This window comes from Scophthalmus maximus, chromosome 2 (assembly GCF_022379125.1).
Source record: "Scophthalmus maximus strain ysfricsl-2021 chromosome 2, ASM2237912v1, whole genome shotgun sequence".
In the NCBI taxonomy this organism is placed as follows: domain Eukaryota; kingdom Metazoa; phylum Chordata; class Actinopteri; order Pleuronectiformes; family Scophthalmidae; genus Scophthalmus; species Scophthalmus maximus.
Genome location: NC_061516.1, coordinates 3,319,372 through 3,341,159, shown reverse-complemented (window position 1 = coordinate 3,341,159; position 21,788 = coordinate 3,319,372). Strand labels below are relative to the sequence as shown.

At 43.4% G+C, this 21,788-nt stretch overlaps 2 protein-coding genes across 6 annotated transcripts; one reads left to right on the top strand and one right to left on the bottom strand.

Moving 5' to 3' along the window:
- Positions 1 to 324: 324 nt before the first annotated feature.
- Positions 325 to 3,652, top strand: LOC118300117 (dTDP-D-glucose 4,6-dehydratase-like). Its single transcript, XM_035624219.2, has 12 exons — positions 325 to 552; positions 1,158 to 1,224; positions 1,428 to 1,496; positions 1,628 to 1,718; positions 1,807 to 1,955; positions 2,037 to 2,135; positions 2,216 to 2,275; positions 2,352 to 2,395; positions 2,480 to 2,645; positions 2,722 to 2,777; positions 2,898 to 2,995; positions 3,178 to 3,652. The coding sequence occupies exons 1-12, from the start codon at positions 506 to 508 to the stop codon at positions 3,234 to 3,236; spliced, it is 1,005 nt and encodes a 334-aa protein (XP_035480112.1). The 5' UTR covers positions 325 to 505; the 3' UTR covers positions 3,237 to 3,652.
- An 87-nt stretch (positions 3,653 to 3,739) lies between these two features.
- LOC118300116 (ATP-dependent RNA helicase DDX3X) lies at positions 3,740 to 20,949 on the bottom strand. Of its 5 annotated transcripts, none has more exons than XM_035624213.2 (20): positions 20,598 to 20,949; positions 19,296 to 19,347; positions 18,630 to 18,677; positions 18,157 to 18,216; positions 17,731 to 17,934; positions 17,374 to 17,476; positions 17,125 to 17,247; positions 16,521 to 16,620; positions 16,298 to 16,433; positions 16,078 to 16,175; positions 15,462 to 15,560; positions 15,198 to 15,358; positions 14,897 to 15,041; positions 14,587 to 14,731; positions 13,879 to 13,929; positions 12,708 to 12,889; positions 12,347 to 12,464; positions 12,087 to 12,240; positions 11,867 to 11,991; positions 3,740 to 11,714 (listed from the first exon to the last, which is right to left on the bottom strand). In XM_035624213.2, the coding sequence occupies exons 1-20, from the start codon at positions 20,640 to 20,642 to the stop codon at positions 11,635 to 11,637; spliced, it is 2,229 nt and encodes a 742-aa protein (XP_035480106.1). In that variant the 5' UTR covers positions 20,643 to 20,949; the 3' UTR covers positions 3,740 to 11,634. The 5 variants fall into 5 exon arrangements, with proteins under 5 accessions (XP_035480106.1, XP_035480107.1, XP_035480108.1 ...); XM_035624214.2 differs by having other exon boundaries at positions 18,157 to 18,213; XM_035624215.2 differs by lacking the exon at positions 18,630 to 18,677.
- Between the last annotated feature and the right edge of the window lie 839 nt (positions 20,950 to 21,788).

Genomic DNA, 21,788 nt, shown 5'->3' with positions numbered 1-21,788 from the left:
GAAAGTGCCTCAAAATCGAACTTGAGAAAATTAATTTTTAATAGCAATATATGACGTGCAAACCAGGGAATATGTTACTCACAGTACATTTTGAGAAAATGATGTACACCCTTATTTTGAAAAAACCTTCCGCACAATACGTGGCTACTGTAGCTCACTTGACAGAACCACCCTGCCCGTTGACAGTTTTGAGTGATTTGGGATTCACACAATCAGAGGGCACTTATTTTGACACGTCACACGGAAATGGGGGGGGGGGGGGGGGGCAATCAGAGAGGAGAAGCTCGTCCGCTTGCGCCCAAATGCCCCGCCCATTTTCAACGTGTCAACACTGCCGTAAAACAGACCGCCGCTGTCGCACGTTACACTGCGTACTTGTGCGTGTGGAGGGTAACAGAAGCGTTGTGTTCTCTCAGGTGAGAAATGACAGGAAACACGACCTGGTGGGAAGGAGTGAAAGTGTGATTGCGTCAGTAGGAGACTAGAATGTGACCTGACACACAGGATGGACTTCAACCGGACTGTTCTGGTGACCGGAGGCTCCGGATTCATGTGAGTGTCACTTTAAAACCAGACCTCTGTCATGTTTATATGTACAGTATATTCTACTGTATTCATATTCACTGCTGCTTCAACACGTCTTGTTCTACGCGTTTTTACTTTACTGTATTTAATATGTTTGAGTGTGTGCAGCCTCGGAGCTAATGTTTTCTTATGTCCAAGATATGTTGTTGTTGTTATTAACTCATAATCAGCGTGTGAAGTCTAGAATAACAAAGTACAGCACAAATGAAATTAAGCACAGCTCTCCATCAATGAGGTCATTCATTGCAAGTAGTAAGTGAGAGAAAGTGGAACAAAAAAGAAAAGCTCTTAATTTGTCCAGGACTAATATCAAACCCACACACACCCAACAGACAAGACTTAGGGCCTTTAAAGGCCACAACTTGTAGATATTACAAGTTATAAGTTACAAGCTTAAAATTCATATTATTATTAAATTGCATAGAAATAAACAATATTGGAGCGTAAGTGTGTACAGTATGATTCTTTACTGACGTAGATGTGTATTGTAGTTTGAGACAAAGAGGATAGTGGGACAGGGCACAATGGGACATGGGGTCTTATATCTGCTGCATCCCTCTTTCTTCCTCCAGTGGCTCCCATCTTGTGTGTTCACTGGTCGACAGACACCCTGACTGGAGAATCATTAACCTGGATAATGTAAGTCTTCACTGTGTGTGTGTGTGTGTGTGTGTGTGTGTGTGTGTGTGTGTGTGTGTGTGTGTGTGTGTGTGTGTGTGTGTGTGTGTGTGTGTGTGTGTGTGTGTGTGTGTGTGTGTGTGTGTGTGTGTGTGTGTGTGTGTGTGTGTGTGTGTGTGTAGGGATACAAATGATGTCTCATCTTGTGGCCTCGTCTTTCCCAGTTGGATTACTGCTGCAGCCCCAGGAGTCTGGAGAGCGTCGACGATAGGGCGAACTACACCTTCATCAGGGTGAGAGCTGCTGCATCATAATGTTTGCTCTGAGAGCAGCTGGCTGCCAAAAGTCGACCGTGAACAAATTCTACTTTTATGATATTAAAATTATTATTAATTATTAACTATGTGCTGCTTGTGTTCCACAGGGAGACGTGTGTAACTCGCAGCTGGTCGACCACATCTTCACCACAGAGACAGTCGACGTGATCTTCCACCTGGCAGCCAAAACGCACGTCGGTGAGCAGCGGTTGTTCACTTCACCGAGCGGATAATCATGGTTCACTCTGTTCTCACGATGCGCCATGTTGTCCTTTGTTCCCCTCAGAGGCGTCGTTTGAATCTCAGTCTACATTCCAGCTGGTCAACGTCGACGGCACCAGAGTTCTACTGGCAGCTGCCCGTCGGGCCAGACACCGGCCGCAGCGCTTTGTCTACGTCAGCACCGATGAGGTGTACGGAGCCAGTGTGGACGAGGTCAGCGGGGGAGGTACGGGTGGTTCATTTTGGACGATTCAGTCTTTTATTGACAACTATTTTGGTGTTTATTCTCGGCAGGTGTTTGACGAGAGCAGCCCACCGAGGCCGACCAACCCGTATTCTGCAACGAAAGCAGCCGCAGAGCAACTGGTCAAATCCTACTGGGACAAATACAAGGTAAACACACACACACAAACACCCCCCCTCGCCGTATCTTTCTTTGTACGTTAAACTCTGCTCTGTTCACCTGTCACCAGTTTCCGATCATTATTACCAGGAGCAACAACATCTACGGGCCCAGGCAGTTTACCGAGAAGGTACAGTATCCCACAACTACTGCGTCATTGATTTCTTTTAAAATTCTCCAGCTGACTTTTCTTCTTGGTCTCTCAGGTCATTCCAAGGTTTCTCACCCTCTTGCAAATGAACAAGAGATGGTAGGTGTGTCCGTCTTTCACTGTGAAACCTTCAGGTTATGATCAAGCTTGAGTTAAGAAAAAATTTTCTCTTCTACGCTGCAGCACCATCCAGGGAACCCTCCCCAAGTCCCGCCACTTCCTGTTTGTTGACGACGCGGTCGCTGCCTTCCTGTTGGTTCTGGAGAAAGGCACTGTGGGCGAAATCTACAATGTGGGGACGACCTGTGAGGTTCCCATCATGCAACTGGCCCGGCAGCTTATAAGGATGGTGTGTTTTCACTAAATCAAACATTTCGCAAGAGGTTTTGGAAAACAAATTACTTATTAAAACTTTTATTTTATAGATCAAGAATGTTCCGGACTCTGAGGTGAAGGATTGGCTCGAGTTTGTGCCCGACAGGTGAGATAAGAAAGTGAAAAGTTCAGCAGATCTATGCAATGTTCCAGGAAATAGCCATGGCCTCGCCCTCCTCCACAATTAAAACATTTAAACTCATCTGACCGTACTGATGCTCCGCAGGCCACGGGTCGACCTGCGCTACCCCATCACCTGTGAGAAGCTGCAGCAGCTGGGCTGGAGGGCGGAGGTGTCCTGGGCTGAAGGCATCAGACACACTGGTACGGTGACAGACACACAACACACACACACACACACACACCACATGCCTCTAGAAATATAAGCTCAGACATTTAGTAGGTGTAAGTTGCAGCCCAAATTGTCTTTCCAAATGAACAGATATGATGGAAAATACATTGATATGTGTTCTGTTACTTCCTGTGTGTGTGTGTGTGTTTTAAAGTGAAATGGTACCAAGAAAACCCAGACTTCTGGTCAGACAAGAGCGAGCTTCAGCAATAGATGGCTTCTGCTGTGCCCTGTGGCTTGACTGACAGGTTGCAGATTGAACAGAGTCACTGCTGCTACGTCATTATCCTCAAGAGTCCAATCACTTGGCGTTGGGCCAAACAGGACGGCAGCGCCTCCCTTCAACCAAAGCAGTTTCACCTGGAAATGAAAGCACTTTATCTCCAAATTAATTACAGATTCCGATGATCTGATCATCTGCTCCTACGAGACAGATTTATATTAGTTTACTAATATTGGAAGCATTCAACACGTTCAAGCGACTGGTCTGCCGCTGCAACTTTACATTTCAAACAGCAAGTCCCTCATCTCAGTCAGGTGTTTTGTACTCTACACTTTCTTGAATTTTTTTTATACAATGCTGAAGAATCTATTTAATTACAAATAAACATAATATTTAATAAGTTGAAGGTGTCTGGCGTCGTTGATGCTTTTCTCAAAACATCTACAATCGCACACACAAGACGGAGGAGGAAAGAAACGCACCACGACACCGGTTACATTTGCAAATCCAAACTTTTATTTTGTGGTCAAATCAGAACAGATGCACAGTTTTCGTTTTTCTTCGTGCAGTGCTCCTCTTCGTGCACAACTGCTAAACTAATACATAAAGCAAATGCTAACTAGCAGGCCGGTGCTGCCGTGTGTCCACGTGGAGGAGTCTGGCCAGTCAGTAATGACACTGTTTTTTTTCTATTTCATTTGTCAACTACCGCAGAAGAGCCATGAACTTAATCTCGCAGACGTTTGTGTTTGAGCGCACAAAAGGCTATAAAATGTGAGTATTTACCTGCATCGCCATAAGTGATTGTGGCTTTGCTCTGGCTGCAATGCATTCTTGTCCAGGGAGGCCACAGAATGACTGCAGTGCGAGTGTCTGTGCTGAGTGAACCTTCAGTAACATTATTGTTCTCATGCAAAGGCAGATGAAGAGTCACGGATCAGCTGCACGTCGACACAAACAACAACAACCACCACCTCTGGTTAATCTAATGTAACGAGACAGAGGAGAGGATCCTCATTTCTGATTGGCCAGAATCTCCCCAGTGACGGCGTTAAACACGCTGACGCCTGAAAATATGCAAATCACAACAACATAGCAATAGAACCACAGTTAACTGTGAGTTATGAAGACTTTAAAGGTCGCCACTTGCCAGACATTCACAACGAGGGTGTTTACGGGAAGGAAAAGTGTAAAGACTCAAATGAAAAGAAAAAAAAACTGACTTGGAGAGAATCTGGACACTTTGTTTTTTGTACTGAATGTTTTTTTTAAAAATGTTTTCTACAAAATGGTCTTTGATCGTAATGTTTTGTTATTCTTTTTTTTTTCTATCCAAACCTTGGCATACATGGTGATATTGTTCTCAAATTTTGTTTGCCAATTAAAAAAAATTACTGTTTATGGATGATTATCATTATTGGCAATGGAGCCTGTCGCACAAACAGGTGTATGGATCTGATGCTGAGTCCAATGAGACTTTAAAGGTAACGCGCGTCGGGCGTTTCTCCTGCTGCGTCGCGGTTATGCTCACCGTGAGACCTCACACGACACCATGTGCACATCTTCGCGCATCGTAAAGTGCAAGTAAAGAAAAAATATTTCTAATTTGTTTCAGGAATTCAATTCTTCCTTATGGTTTATATTGTGGTACGTATCACTCAATGCACAGAACAATTCATTTAATCTATAAATGGTTTCAGGTACACCAGGATATCAAAATGTATGTGTATGCCACAAAACAAAAAAACATACCCAGTATCGTGACTCCCCGTGTATGGAATGTGTCTACACACGAATGTCTGTGCTAAATTGAAATTTTGTTCTGAGATGTGTTCAGGGTGTAAGTTTTCTGGGACAAAAGCCAGTTCAAACAATTTACAATTAAAAAACAGGGCTGGACAGGCTGAGGGAAAGATGTACACATGGTGTGAGTAACTTTGTATCGTCGGCCATTAGCAGAGAGCGCTTGTATGGTTTGTTTGTTTTTTCTTAGCATTTTGGCACCCGTGACAGTATTGTTACTTTTAGTTTTGGAATTTTAAAAACCTTCTTCAGAGCGTGTTCCGGTGACACATCCGAGGAGAAACCCCGACACGTTGCATCTTTTGACATTAAAAAGCTCACACTACCCCAGAAAAATAGAAATTTTCACTCATACCAATGACATTCAACATTCAAGTGCCAGTGTTTTTGTTTACTGTCTTTTGGTCAAGTCACTTTGTAAAATATCAACTTTTGTATTAGGCTTATAAAAATAAATATTTCTCAGAAATGCTTGATAAATTACACAAAACTAGCAGCGAAAAGTCGACTCGAGAAACTGCGCGCAGACAGCTGAATCCTACGGTTGCCGTTAACTAGAACTCCACCTGGTCCCGAAACAAAAACTAAAAAACGAAAGAAAAAGAAAAATAACTTGTTTCATATCTGGAAGAACCTTCACACACACACACACACACACACACACACACACACACACACACACACACACACACACACACACACACACACACACACACACACACACACACACACACACACACACACACACACACACACACACACACACACACACACACACACACACACACACACACACACACACACACACGATGAGAAGCCTCTCATTTTCACACTCGGCTGTGCTACACTTCTAACACTCACTCATACCTCATACGAACCCCTCGCAGGTTTTGAATGACGTGTGCTACAGAGGACTTTAGCTTAACGTTAAACTAAGTTACATTTTTTTTCTGTTTAAAAAAAAAAAACTTGTTGGGGTTTGAAGTCTTTCTACGACAGAGGGGGCCTGCAGGCCGCAGCAATGGAACATAGCACCATTCATTGTTCTGCCCCGACGATCAAAATGCTCCTGCTGGTAAGTCGAGTTACCGTAGTGAGGCAAAATCCTTCCAACTGTGTATCTGTTGCCATGGTACTGCTGTATGCAGTGTAACCAACTTAGGGCTGGGTATCAGCCTTGAATTTAAGGCCTCAGAGAGGTTTTGAAAATGATCAAAAACCACAAAGTAAAGTGCTGGAAGACGTTTTTCTTTCAGGGAATAAACGGAGCGCAGAGTTACAGGGGTCACTAGGATTCATCTGCCAACAAATCTAGTCTGGACGACTGTGGTTGATGGACCGACTGACCTACGGTCCTGTACGTCGAGCCCTGCTGCTACTGTGGCTAAGTGGACATGATGTTCACGCAAACGCATAATGTTAATAACAAAAAAACGACAACTACATTTCCAATTTTTCATTATTTTAAAGCCTTCACTAGTCTGTAAAACCTTCCATCTGAAATGGAGACAGCGTTTCATTTACTCGTGTCCGTGTAATAGTTCGGGTTTTTACGTCTGTATTGACGAACACCCAGCCACGACACTGACGCGTTTTCAGTGTCGAGTAAATCATTTCAAAAGGCACCGTGCACATGTCGGGAATGTGAGCTGAATTTCGCTTGTGCCAAGTTTGTGCTTTTTCATCCAAACGGAGCACAGACTGAAAAGAGCTCGAAACAAAAACTCAAAACGTGAAAGCGAGCCACGAGGAACTGATCTCTATTGCACTTGCTGTAGACATTTTTTGACGAGGTGGGGGTTTTGGGGCACAGTGGTAATTAAGTGTTGCTCCAAACACAGTTCAAAAAGAGAAATTACAGCTGATAAGATATTATCTGTCTTCCTAGAAAAGAAGACCTAATTACATTGCATATTCATGTGCGTGCTCTGAACACTACCACGTGACAAGATTGCTCCATAAACACCATGAAAAAGTGAGGTAAACTGAAGTCTGACCATCCTCGGTTCCCTGCTGTACATCGCGAAAAATAAAATAAAAAAAATTCCTATCTACACTCCCAGCAGTCGACAACGTGCTCAGATCCTGCAGTAAATCACCGGTTCCTAGATCAGTATCGCTGCATGTTCAATGCCCAAGTGACAAAAGATTAGTCCTTCCATCATTTTGCGGTAATTCCATCTGCCCCCTAGTGGCTGTTAGAAGGCACAGCAACGTCTACGTGGACCCAGATTCACTTCTAGTGTCCTTCTTGAAGGAATTTTAACATGCTTAGCATTTTTTTATTGATCTCCACTAGCTGCCTGCCAAGCTTGTGGTCGGCAAGAGTCGTGGATTCAAGTAGCAAAAGTTGACAATGTCCCCTCCAACTCAGGGAATATGTAACAGTGTCAGGCGGCAAATCAGTCCAATGCTCAACATGTGGTATTAAGTCAATATATAAAGGTAGAACTTCTTAAACGATGCCAGAGAGCGTCCAAATGTCCTGACTCCAAAACAACAAAATGGGGATTTGGGGACGCTACTTGGTAATGTTACAAAATTAAGAGTCTTCGACGATAAATGATTCGGGTTCAGTCTTCTCCATCCCAGAGGCCAGAGAGTGAATAACTGCAAAACGAGACGGCTGATTAGGGGCAAGCTCTACGTTTCAAGCTGTTCCCCCAAAGGCAATCAAAAAACAACTGATGTGTGAAGTGAGTTTTTTAACTAATGCAAATCCTTAATTATTGATTGTCATTTGCAATATCAATCTTCAACATCTTGTCCATTCACTGATTCCTAGCTCCCTCCTGCTTATTCCTTCACACGAGACTATCCACCATTGCTGAAGGAGAAACTAAATAGGGAGGAATTCTCCGATTGGTTAGCAGCCGCTAAAAATGTTTTTACTGGGACGAATCGAACGCAGCTCTGGTCAACATTTTAAAACAGCGGTTTCAGTTTTGTCTGCATCAAACTGCGAGTTGAACAACTTAGGGGAACACGATGCGTTAACAGTTCATCTTACAGTTGAGCGACACTTTGACAGAAACTGAAAGTAAAACGCAAACTAATTTTCTGTTTTTGGTTCGTTTGGAAGGTCGACGTGGTCGAGTGCTTTTCATTTTCCCGTCTACTTAAGGAGCTTCAATGTTTTTTCTTCCTACGTGAAAACCGTCTGTTAGCAAGTCATCACTAAATGGACACAAGGGACTGGTGTATGCGTCCGTTTGAACCCTCAGTCCTCCAGCGTTACTCAGCATGAGTAACCTTCTCGTCAACTGCACTCGAGGGAAATAAGATTTGAAGACTGACCCGCGCACGACTTCTGATTCTAAAGTAGTGTGAAAATCATAGACGACGCAAAAAATCATAACTAAAGCCTGCTGTAGAATTGTATTTATAAATTTGGCTGTTGTTTTCTCTTTTTAAACTCCTTGACCAAAAACACAACAACACTTGCATATGTTTTGTTGTCTTGGTCCAGCCTTGTCGCTCGTCACAGCCCGGGGGGGCAATGTGAGGGAATCTGCCTCGTGAGCATTCAAAAAATTCCGTATCCTAGGAATAAACCTGCCCAGCTCGTTCAAATTGCCCATCGAGCTGAGCGGAGCAGACACTGCGTGGTCCAATGTCGAGTGATCAAAGATAATCTTCTACAACGCCAAGTGTTGTCTCACATACGATTCACATTCTTTTTCAGTGGAGATTCTTCTCTGTTTTAACTATTTACACAATCTATATTTTGTACTTCACTAAAGTTATCGATGTAAACAAAAACAAATTAATACCCTGATAAAAAAAAAGAATCAATAATTTTCCCCACAAGGTAGCAACAGTGCATTTGGCCTTTTCTGCTGCTGATAAGACAAAGTGGGGGGATTGAACATCCACCACTGAATCATCCAAACGTCCAGTGGAGTTTCTCTAAACTGGGGAGAAACGTGGACACGGTGGGCGCAGGTCGACTGCCCCCCTGCCAAAGTGGGGCTTATCGGGTATCGGGCATTGATTTCCATTGATTAGGCCAAAGGTTTTTTCTGCCACTTGTCCTTTTCTAGCACACTTTATCTGTCCTGTATCTTGCTGTGCTATGCAGAAGCTAGTTTTTTTTTTATCATTCCTAGCAGGGATAAAGACAGGGCAGCGTTAGCAAAAGTTGTGTTGCATCATTTCACACTGACATACAGGAAGTCGATACGACATCCTTCAGCAGCGGCTTGTGCCGAGAGGTGTGCGGTTTAAATAGAAAGCAACGGGTGCAAGTGAAGTGCATGATATGATTCTGGTGTCTTGATTTGGATTTTGGGATCATCATTTCTGTGAGTTCTCCGTCGACTGATATGGATTTAATCAGAAAGGCAGAAAGGAAAAGACAGTGATGAGGACTCGTATCTGTTCAATGCATAAAAAGGATAGGAATGTAAGCACACCAGTCTTAAAAAGTAGATCTGGTCACAGCACAGTAAGACACGACATGACTAAAATGTGCTATAGAGGTGTGGCGTTACATTATCTCCCAGAAGCCCCAGCATGACCCTGCTGTGAAATGGATTAGGCTGCCAATTTCTTTACTTTTATCCCTGACCTCGACAGATCTGTAAGACCTAACAAATAAACTGGAATGACTTATTTTAGAGAAGACTCTTCATGTAACTCTCCAGGATAGAGTGAGCAAGAATATTTTTTTTTTGTTGAACTATTATAGCCTTTTAGTTGTGACTCCCCTTGAAAGGGAGCTTTTGGCAAACAAGGGTTTCAATGTTTGTGGTGGAAGCGGAGCCGGTTTCCCAAGAGCACGGCGGCACTGAGAGTCGGTCGAACATTCCACGGCCAATCGTCAAAATTTGGAAATCTGTCGTTTTTTTTCAGCAGCAGCAGTCGCGCAGCGGTCGTCGGTTCTGTGAGGAACATCAATTACAACCACACATCTGAAGGTAGAGAGGGGGGAAAGCGACGCAACACGCCTGCTGCTGCACGGCTAAACAGATTCTCCGTCAGTGGCGTCAAGCGACCCGACAATTAGTGACACGTTGGTTTTGAGAAACGCAAACTCGAGCTCAAACCAGAGCTCAAGATGTGACATTCAGGTCAATGAGCAGCACTCAGTTTCCCAAAGGCATAAAACCACTGATATCATCTCTGTTCACAGCCCAGTAAAGCAACAGAGGTCAGTTGTTATAAATACAACTTGTAATTTTCAATAAATTAATTTTTTTTTAACCCATTTTAGTGGCTTTGGATGAGTGTGCATTTAAAAAGTATAGAAATACGGTCCCAGTGGTGATATGCTGTTGGGAAGCAGCTCATCAGAGACCTTCTGATGAATTTGAACTCCAATAGACAGATAAGGAACAGTGTTGAGGTTCCTCATCGCAGTTTTTATTTAAGTTTTTTTTTTTTTTTTTGCCAAGGTTTGATTTAGTTCAAGCCTAGTTTGTTTCCTTCCAAATAGAAATAAAGAAAACATGTCTGAACCCATACATGACATTAAATACACTTTTCTTTTTTTTGTCACAGTTGGCCAATACTTGTGGCCAGTTACGCATTGTGGCAATAAAACAAATGGAAAAAAAGGGATAAAGTTGAACTGCTGAAAAGGCACAGTACAGAAACAAATGATCCTCCATTATGTTTTGCATCAAACAAAGAAATGTTGTTTGTGGTTGTGATATTCACAATCGCGTTGAGTCGGAAGACTCGGTTGACTGGCATCGTCCCAGCCCCGTGTCTCTTCTGTCAGACGTCTTTCTCACAACTCCGAGTTAATATAATTTAAAAGGTAAAAATCAAAAAATAATAATAATTTTGCTGTTTCTGTTGCCCCGTCATGGAAGTGCACCTCAGTCAGATCCTATTTTTATATATACGCAGACATATCTTGCTCAGATCTGACATCTTGCCGGTCTCTGCACTATGTTTTAGAAAAAAGTGTTCGGCCGGTGATTTACAACATGGCCATGCGTTACATACAAAGATGACGTGTGAAGGGACACAGGAAGCTGGCTTTGGGTGAATTACAGCCAAAACACAATGAAACCAAAACTCAAATCTAAAACTGGAAAAAAAATGGATATGCCCCTGGTCTTCTACAACCGAGTCCACACACCGTAAACCTTGTGTGTATCTATCTCATGGGGTTAAAAGAACAACTAGAATTTTAAATTTAACTGGTTATTTTTCTTCAGACATGTCACAAGAGGGCAACCCAAAAGAAACCAAGAGAATGTTGCTCACTGAAAATAAATCTGTGGCTAGTTTAAAAAAAACAAAACCCACTAAAATTCTTTTAAATTGTGGCCAATTTTAACAGGTGGTAATCTTCAGGAACTAAGAAATCAAAAACAGGGTGGATGGAAAACTGTATAGACGAAGGTGAGGGTGGAAAAAGAGGAAAGAAGAGGAATTAAAAGATCTCAGCATATAGGGATTAAAGGGGGGGGGGCTATATAAACGATTATAAATAGTTCAATAACATGCACATGGGTGTTATGGGGGGGTGAAGACAGATGGAGTGCAGAGAACAGTGTGGGGGGAAAGGAAGGAGGATGAGTGAGAAGAAGAAAGAAGAATGAGTGAAGGAGGGATGGAGGAAGGAGAAACCTAGTTGCCCCACCAGTCAACTTGAGAGTGCGAGTAGTTGCCTCCGTAGCCGTCACTGGTGTAGAAGTTTCCAAAACCACCTGGAAAAACAGATGACACTCATCAACAATTCCGTAATATTCGGATTCGATTACAGTGGCATTTTCTGTGCAAAAAACATTAGTCACTTGAAAAATGACCATATGAAATAAGTATAAAAACGAGTTATTATCTCTAAAGACTAAATCCTCACCCCCTCCAAAGCCACGGGCTCCTCCGTGTCCTGCCTGGTTGCGACCTCCGCGTCCTCCAAACCCTCCAGTGCTGGCTCCGGCGGCCGTCTGACGATAATCGCGTGCTCCGAAACCTCCAGCGAACCTGGTTGTGCATTCAGACACAAACTCGATTAGCACCAGCCCCTAAAATAGCATTCATGTTGACAGAACACATACATTGGCACAATTATGTTTTACCTCTTGGAGCGTCCTCTGTTGCTGCTCTTGTGCTGGTGTTCATAAGCCAGGCTCTCGAGCCATGAGGGGACTTCCTGTTTGGCCTCGACGAGGATGTCCAGCAGGTCTTTAGTGATGTTCCCATTCTTATCGTTGAAGAAAGATGTGGCCAGTCCTGCAGGTAAAAAAAAAAAAGTCAAGGACTCCAGAACCTGAAAGACTTTCTTCATTCTAGAATCTAGATCGGTGTGTACTTTCAACGACATTAGCTGAAGACTCACCCAGGTTCCCGACTCGTCCTGTACGTCCAATGCGGTGGACATACTCCTCTATGTCGCTGGGCAGGTCGAAGTTAATAACATGTTTCACATTGGAGATGTCCAGACCCCGAGCGGCTACCTGAGCACATAAAGAAAAGAGCAGCAACATTCAATCAACATTTTGCATCGATATTTTGTGTGTGTGTGTGTGTGTGTGTGTGTGTGTGTGTGTGTGTGTGTGTGTGTGTGTGTGTGTGTGTGTGTGTGTGTGTGTGTGTGTGTGTGTGTGTGTGTGTGTGTGTGTGTGTGTGTGTGTGTGTGTGTGTGTGTGTGTGTCAAACTATGTATTACAGCAAGTTTCGAGAATGAAACGTGTACTAACCGCTGTGGCCACCAGAATAGGACATTTCCCTGATCTGAACTGGCTTAGGGCCTCTTCTCGGTCTCTCTGGGAGCGGTCGCCGTGGATACTGGTGCAGGCGTAGCCCTCCCGATACAGGAAGTCCTCCAAGGCATCGGCGCCTTTCTTGGTCTCCACAAAAACCAGAGTCAGGGAGTCCTTGCCTGGTCAACCGAGAGAAAGGACGCGTGAGGTTAAAATTAAAAGGCGAGCGGATAATCACGGTGGTCAAACCGACACAAACAGCAGATTTTAAAGTTGCTGAGAATAAAGAAGCTTCTGGGTTCAAACCTCATAAAATGTATTTGGATTGTAAAAATTAAGGTTAATCTTAAACTTAACACTAGTCTGTTGATGATGAGGTATCAGTTAAACACATCTCACACTGATGACATAGTAAGAAAAACAAGTGTCAGACTTCCCCTTTCACTACATGCTGAGGATACAAATATCAGACTCTGATATGGCACCTGAAAGGACGAACAACAAAAACTCTATTCTCAACAAAATGTCCACGTGTCTGGCAAGTCAATCTTTGTGCTTAAACTTGAATCTGATCAATAAAAAAAACATGCACCCTTAAGGAGTTATAGATGTTCATACCACATTACAACACTGTTCTTTTGTGAGCAGAATAGTGCAACAAGCAGCGGGAGGGGGTGCAGCGTGAATACAAATTAAAAATATATATATCACAAGAATAAACAGCTAATAACATCAGCAGCACTGTGACTAGAGCCACTGATGGAAAGAGTTTGGTCACATGGTTCCGTCCTAATGCTCCGGTTATTATGACATTAACACCCGATTATGAAATGAAGGCCACTGGCCCATATTCATCCCCATTTGTTTCCACTTGTAAGCTGATGACCAGACTCTCTCCATCAAGGATTTGAGTCCAACATGGAAGACGCCACCAGATGCCAAAAAGAAAATAATTCTTATTTTTTTTTTAAACTCTTGGAAACAGAAGCAAATATGTTTGATTTCAGCAGAGCAAAACCTGACCCATGACATGGTACACGGAACAAAAAATAAAAATATACACGAAACACAGGATTCTTCACCCACAGAGAAGAATATCAAAGGCAAGCAAAATGATTTTTTAAAAGTATGGAATGACAAATACAGGTTTCTTGTTTGAGGATCTTACCAGGTTTCTCTATGTTGTCTCCAGTATTGTCCTGTACATCGCTGGGGATGACTTTGGATAAAACCACACCAAACCACCAACATGTAAACTGCACTCAGTCACCAGGAGAAAACCAACTGTGTATATCTTTAATGTTCCTGATGGACCAACGTCTCTTTTACTGCGAAAAATAAAAAGGCTCATTTTCTTTAATGGGTTTTTACAGTGAAAAGAAAATATTTGTTGTATGCTTTGGGGTATGAATATTGTTTCTTCTCTTAGAGTGTTCCCACCATTGACTTTTCTTCAGACCACCAAAAATATGATTGGATGAAATGACATCTATAAACCCTCAAGGCCCTGAGCTCATCCCCAGAGAGACAGAAGAAGTCAATAGACTTTATCTGGGTAGCTTGTTTGATAAGAGTTATAAAACCCCTATTGATGCTACCTGGTTGAAATATTAAATGTAATTTGAACTAAAAACCTGAAACACAACTATGTGAATGTTGTGAGTTTTTCAAAGTAGGTTTCAGACAAAGGAGACGTTGACGGACATAACGCCAAGCTCAACACGAGACACGTAGTAATGTACTGGCTGAGATGTGAGGACCACAGTATGTCAATGGTAAAGAGATAGGGGAAATAAAACTGTACTGTGTTTGTGTGTGTGTGTATGTGTGTGTTTGCAGTGGCTCGACACAGATGCACCTCGTGTCAGCGGCTCACCTGTGGCACTGAGCAGGTCCAGGAGGAAAGACCTCTTATCGCTCTCTTCCACCCACACCACTTTCTGAGTGATGTTCTCCGAGGTGGAGCCCACCCTGCCCACGGCCAGGAAGATGTACTCCTCCAGGAAGTCCCTGGCCAGGATCTGCAGGAGCAGACCGTTATTGTTTATCGAAAATGATTCTTTTTTTTTTAGCACCAGGCTTTTACCGTTTCCGATTCAGATTCCATTAAACCTGACATAAGGAGTGAACTCTGCTTTTCTCTTAAGGAACCAGAGGACTAATCTGAGGAGTCCCTGCAGACACACCTGGATTTCTTTAGGGAAGGTCGCACTGAACATCATGGTCTGCCGGATGCCTTTATGTGGCATGGTGTCTTGTTCCACAATGCGTCTTATCTGAGGCTCGAAGCCCATGTCCAACATGCGATCTGCCTCGTCCAGGACCAGGTAGCTGAGGTGGGAGAGACACAGGACGAGGTTGTAGCCTTCAAAGTAAAACTCATATTTATGAAATAGCGTATTCACAACTATACCAATAAGCCGATTCAGAAACCATTAAAGAAGATTAGAATATATCCATCACTCGCTCCTGCCGTCCATGTCTTACTTGCAGTAGTCCAGTCCAATCTTGCCCCGCTCCATCATGTCCACCAGTCTCCCCGGTGTGGCCACCAGCAGGTGGCAGCCTCTCTCCAGATCTCTGATCTGCTGGCCAATATCTGCTCCTCCATACACAACACAAGGACGCACTTTGGACCGGTAGGAAAACTATTAATAGAACAAGAAGGATCAAGAAATACCGGGGTTAATGTTTTTTTAAAAATTATTATTATTAATGGCAGGGGGTCAGTGTGTGCATGTTGGGCTATACCTTCCGGGCTTCATCATATATTTGCAATGCCAGCTCTCTTGTTGGAGCCAGGATCAGAGAGATTGGGAACTGCTTACGACGCCCGTACTTCCCATTCTCCTGGAACACAACGACAACAACACAAAGCAAAAGATCAGTTCATGCATGTCTAACTCAAATGTGAGCTTTAAATTTATGTCGCAGTGTAAGTCACGATGGCTAGTTTCAGACTTGCACTGAAGTCTTTACATTTTCCAGAGGGGATGTAGGTGAGAAGCCAGTTGTCCGCAAACGCTGCTTTGGACATTTTCCGAAAACTTTTCCAGCTGGCCCCCATATTAAGATTTCTTGAAAATGTCTAAGTGAGCCCATGTGAGAATATGCAGGAAAATCTCGTGTTGATGACTGTAAACATTAACACTTTCCACAGCCAAATTCTCGTCATGTCCTCCAAGTCGCCACAGAATGTTCCAGAAATGTTCCTGCTGTCGTGAACATGTCTGACTCGGAAAATCTCCTGCTGCGTTCGTCGTGTAAGAAAGGCAAAATGTCCAGTGGAAATGGACATTTTCCAGAGTTCATATCTGAAAACAGCTTTTTTATGGTCAGGATTTTTTTCTTTTCTTTTTTTTCTTACCTGTCCAGAAGCTTTAGCTGCATTAAGAGCTTCTCCCGGTCCTTCGGTGTAGATCTGGCTGAGAATCGGCAGCAGGAACGCTGCAGTCTTCCCAGAACCTACAGGCACAAAACACAACCATCAAAAGTCATTGTTTCATGACATTACCTCAAGAATCTGACATCAAAATCTAAGCGATGTGATGAACTCTTGGTGTACTGCTTGTTTATGTATGTCCTACCTGTCTGTGCACAGGCCATGAGGTCTCTCTTTGACTTTACGATCGGAATGGCATATTTCTGGACAGGGGTCGGTCTGGTGTAGCGACTCAGGCCGATGTTGCCCATGATTATCTCACCCATGTCCACATCTTGGAACTACACAGTACACACACACACACATTTATGTAATTGTGCAGCTGATGTAAGATATTGTTAGATTTCTCGTGAACGACAGTAGCTTACACTCTCTATGTGGTGAGGGCAGTTCTGCCCAGTGGCCTCAACGGGGATGTCGTCGTACTTCTCAAAATTAATGCCCGTGTTACTGCCAGCGAACAACTCGCTGCAGAGGAGCAGAAAAGGAGAATCAGGGCGGGTTAGTCTGACGTACAGACAATCTTTGTAATAACGCCACATGAGAAAAAAAGTTACAAAAACTCGAACTCCATGACTCACCAGTTGCATGTTTGTTTTTCAACATTAAATGATGATGCTTGAATGCACAATGTTCATGTCTTAAAAGGCTCAATGACAGTTTGTGTTGTTACAGTCTGTTTATACGATTCAGTGAGTGTGTCGAAGAAATGACGAAGAAACATGTCTATTTTTCTGACTTTTTTGTTCTTAGATGTTCTATAACAGATGTCGAACACAAATGTCTAATCATTGTACAATTGATTCTGTTGTGTTGTGTTTATCCAGTTAAGCTGATGCAGGTGATGATATAACACCGAGTGAAATCGTCTCCCTGATTTTGCCAGATGTCCCTGCAAAGTTTATTCAACTCTCCAACTATCCCTACATGGACCACATTCATCTGTCATGACAAGCAAAAGTTCTGACTCACTGTTCAAGGCGTTCGTTACGTGGCGTTGGCTTGGACCAATCTCCGTCGTCTCTGGACTCCTCCACCCAACGGCTGTTTCCACCTCCTCCTCCACCGCCACCACCGAATCCACCGTGATCGAACCTGAGCACAGGACACGGGCAGAACTGAAGTGTGATGCTGCAATGTTTTCCAAATCTGCGAACTTTTTGCTTTCACGTTCAACATGGGGATTTCTTTGAGACCTTGAAGTCCGTCTCTTGTCCTTACCTCCCTCTGTTAGCATTGCCCCTGTCATTGAAGAACGCAGACTTTCCTCGGTTGTTGCCAAAACTGCTATAGGCGTCCTTGGCCGTGTTCCAGCCGCCGGCATCTGAGAGGAGAATAAAAACAAATGTGTAAGAAGGGGGAAAAGATTAAGCAGGTAGTGAAGATTTCCAAGTGTCTTTGGACATATGGGCAATGTTTACTTTTTGAAATGTTTGATTTCATGTGTTTCTGGCAGCGACATCGTCATTTTTGATTTTCATATCCACAGTCTTCTCTTCACTGGCACTAAGAGTAGCAGTCTTCGTTTGCATTTTAGTTTTGGAAACTCAAGTTGGATGCGGTGATGCAAAATCCTACCTTTATTTTCGAAGCCAGCAAATCCCATTGGCTGTGCTGGGATGATGGGGTTGAACGTGCCTCCCCTGTTGCCGCGGTAACCGCCTCCCCCGACGCCACCTCGGCCCCGCTCCATGCGCGGCGGGCCCCGGTTGAATGTGTTGCCGGTCATGCGGTTGTCATGGTAGCCATTGACAAAGTTGTTGCGCCCTCCGTCCCAACCATCTGCAGACAGAGAGAGGACGATAAAAGATCCCAGTATCTCAATCATCTTTTTTGGATTTCAGTTCAACTCATCACACATTGAAAGCAGAACTTGACATATGACCGTTTTCAGTCCGGGCCCCTTTAGCCATGCTTTAGCTTCCGCTGATCATATTTCACCATGTCAACACTGCGCAAAGTTTTAATGACTTTGAGTTTGTTGGAGTTCAGAGAGGAACTTACAGGTGGCTTGCGGCGCCATGGCGTAGACACCTGGTCTACCAGCAGCAAAGGCATTTCCTGCTGGATGGGAAGAAGTTTTTGAGTTGTGATTTTTTTTTATTTTTTATTTTTATAAATCACTGATACACATAATAGAGATGCCTTGTGGAGTTTTTGACCACCAGCAGCATTACACATTTTTTTGCTCACATCCTGTCACCGGTTTCACAGCCTTGCACCGACCGACAGTTGGTGGATGTAACTTGCAAAGACACACACAACAGCAAAGACGGGGAAGAAAGAATACTGGAGGCGAGGAATCCCGGGGTAAAAATGTGTGCACGCTTTCATACGTTTACAAAATTGGCTCTGCAAATGTTTTATGAGGAAGGAAATGCATTTTGGGCGAGTGTCGATAAAAGTAAACATAACTTGGCTTTTTTTTGGTTTATGGCAAAACTCCGCAGGACAGCTTTAGCTCTGACCCCACTCACCATTTTTGGAAGCATCGCTGTTCCGTAAATGTGGAGGAATGTATCGCCCTGTAGACAGAGACAACATCAGTGACAGAGTTTCCTTCCTTAGAGGTCTCAGCATCTGAATGTGTAACGATATTTCATCTAAATAATGACACAGAGCCATCAAAACCACTCCAATCCTCCTTGACTGTGGCAAACACTTAATGTCACTGAATGTAAATAACATATTCTACAGTTGGAGAAGTGACCCTATTCAAGGATTTTAAATAATCTTAAAACTTGCCCATGGATACCCTGCCTCCAGTGATCTATGATGCAACGCTGACACAAAACAAAAGAGAATTCCAAATTAAATTGCCAAAGTCGTTGTTTCGTCTCGCCTCAAAGATGCATTTAAACTGTATTGAACTGAAATGATCAGTCAATAGATTAGGGTTGTTGGAGTTTTTTTGTAAGAATTTAGCATTCCAGTGCAGAAAAGGTGCGTCACGCTTTTGTCTCATTCCCGATTCCTTCTCCATAGAACATTTTCTCAGTTCATGGCATCCCCTGTGCTTTTGCAATTGGTTTAGTGTTTGTGGGGGTAAAATGTTCATGTTTGTGGGTGTCTGTGCACATGATTAAGAAAGAGAAAATGAAAAGGAAAAAAAGGTCCAACACAAAAGCATCTCGGCTCCTTACTGTTTGTGCCTCCAACTTGTCCGTCTCCGGCACTCAAGTCTAGGACAGCGAGCTGGAGACACGGAGATAAACAGTGAGTTAGAAAAATCAATCAATCATAAATCCACATCAAACTCATCCCATCTCTATCCAGGTAAAGGTTTGATTGCTTCTGCGAATGTTTTTTATTTCCCTGCATATTGAAAATGCTAATAAAAACAGAAATGATGGAAACTCGCTCATGGTCGTGTGCATAAACACCATGTACAGGAACCTGTCAACAAGATGCACACGACCACACAGCCGGCCTGAGATACTTCATCAAATAGGACGGTGACGTGACGAGAGGCCACAGATTTGATGTCGGCGCGTCCAGCTTCTATCAATCAATTCCAGAAATCTGGATTTAGATCAACACTGGAGCAACATTTGGTAAAGAAGGCAAATAATATGATTCACTTCCTGCATTTAGAAAAAAACAAAAACATCTCAGTATAGGTTTTGTTTGTTCGCATCCCAAATGAGACAGAGGGTGTTTGTTTCAATGAAGTCAGACTTGTGCACTCCTTCTTGCCAGTTAAACCCATCTTTGTCAAATATCAACTGAGAACATGAAGTATTTCTCTGTTGCTATTCAACTGTCTGACCAGACACACACACACACACACACACAGACAGACGACGTTGCTGGTGACGCAGATGCATTTTTTTTTTTAACGGGGACGCAGTCGAGACCAACATGAAAACTGAGCAACGCTGCGTGTGATGTGAAAGCCGGTGGGCCGAGCTGTCAAACGCCGCATTGTTTGTGTGTCACTCCTGCTAGCTGCATCCGCGAATACCTCCATTTTATTATTGTATCAAGCTGCACGACAAACGCAGTGAAGATAATAGTTCATGGGTGCGTTGCATGTGACCACGCAGTAGGGCCGACGGAGCTACCCGGGCGTCATTTGTTATTCAGCTCCCGGTTACAGGTATGGGCTCGTCCGCGGACGAACCTCGCCAACGCGTCTCTCAGTAACACTGGAGGTTTCTTACATTGTCTGGGTAAAGTCCTCTCCGTAACAACTGTAGCTATAACCCAGTAGTAAGGCGAAAGGATAGCAGACATATTCTCCTCGTTGCACGGCACAGGCCCCGCTCCCCCGATTTTTGGTCACGTGGGTGCAGAATTGAAGCGCACCCAGCGCCAGCTAGCATGATAGCATCTGGTTAACGGTGTTTTTTCGGGCTAGCCGGCAAGCTAACATTTATCCGTGCCGTTGTAACAGTTTTAGTCAACCGACGACGCAAGACACACACGACAATGACGCGGCTTACCTGCTGCTCTAGACCGTGGGCATTTTCGATGGCCACATGACTCATAACTATAGAATATGGAGGAAAAATGTTGTCGCTGAAAAAGGACCTCTTTGTTTGCCGGGTTTGATGTAGTGTGATTTCTCCTTAGCCTCTATGCTGCTTCTGCGGTTTCGACAGATGACAGCAATGCAGTCTGCTCACGACGGTCACACGGAGCACTGGAAAATGCTATTGCAGAATTGAATGCAGCGACAAATCCCTGTATTTCAGCTACAACGATAGCACTTCGTGCAAACTCAGCTGTTGTCGGTTTGCTCTTCAGTCGAAGCTGGGATGAAGCCGTCATGTACCCGTCACGTTGGTCTGAGTAAAACCGAAAAGCAAATCCGGTAACCTCCAAAATAAAAGTCTTCCAATATGCACCAGTCAATGTAACATTTTAGCAGGATGCGTGCCAACATTAAATAATCAACAGGATGAAATGAATCAAACTATAGCCATCAATTGAAAAAGGAATTACTTGCAAATGTTTGGTTATGGTTAACCAAAATGAGGTATTAGGTAAATAAAGAAATTCTTAAGTCACATTTCAGGCACCACTCAGTCCTCTTACTTCCGGACTGCTGTTGGCTAACACCAGCTAACTTGACCGGATCATGTTGAATCCAGACAACGCGAGATTTTAATCACAGTCCGTCGTAATATCGCCGCTGCACCGCGAGGAAGAATATTGTGCATGATCCCAGTGGAGCACAGTGCTGACTGCCAGGTTTCATCTACGTTCAATTACATTCATTTATATTCTGATATACAAATACATAATGTCAGCATCCTCCACCGCCACGTTGGCCTGATTTGAATAAAACCCATTCATTTTCCAACAAATACATTTCTTCGATGTTTAATATGAAATTCAAACTAATCTAGATCTGTTGATGAACACTAGCAATAAAGACAATGTCTGATTCATGACAAAGTTAAAAGGAAAAACTAATGAACACAAACAGAAGAGTCAGACACACAACATAATGTAGAACTATTTTATTCAGAAATTCACTCCCAACGGATATATATATATATATATATATATATATATATATATCAGGAGAGTGACTGCACCTTCTAGACAACAACACAAAGTAGTTTCCCCTTACCTTCTGGTTTCACCCTTCAGGACTTTGCCACTGCTGATTTGCCTATAATTCTTTT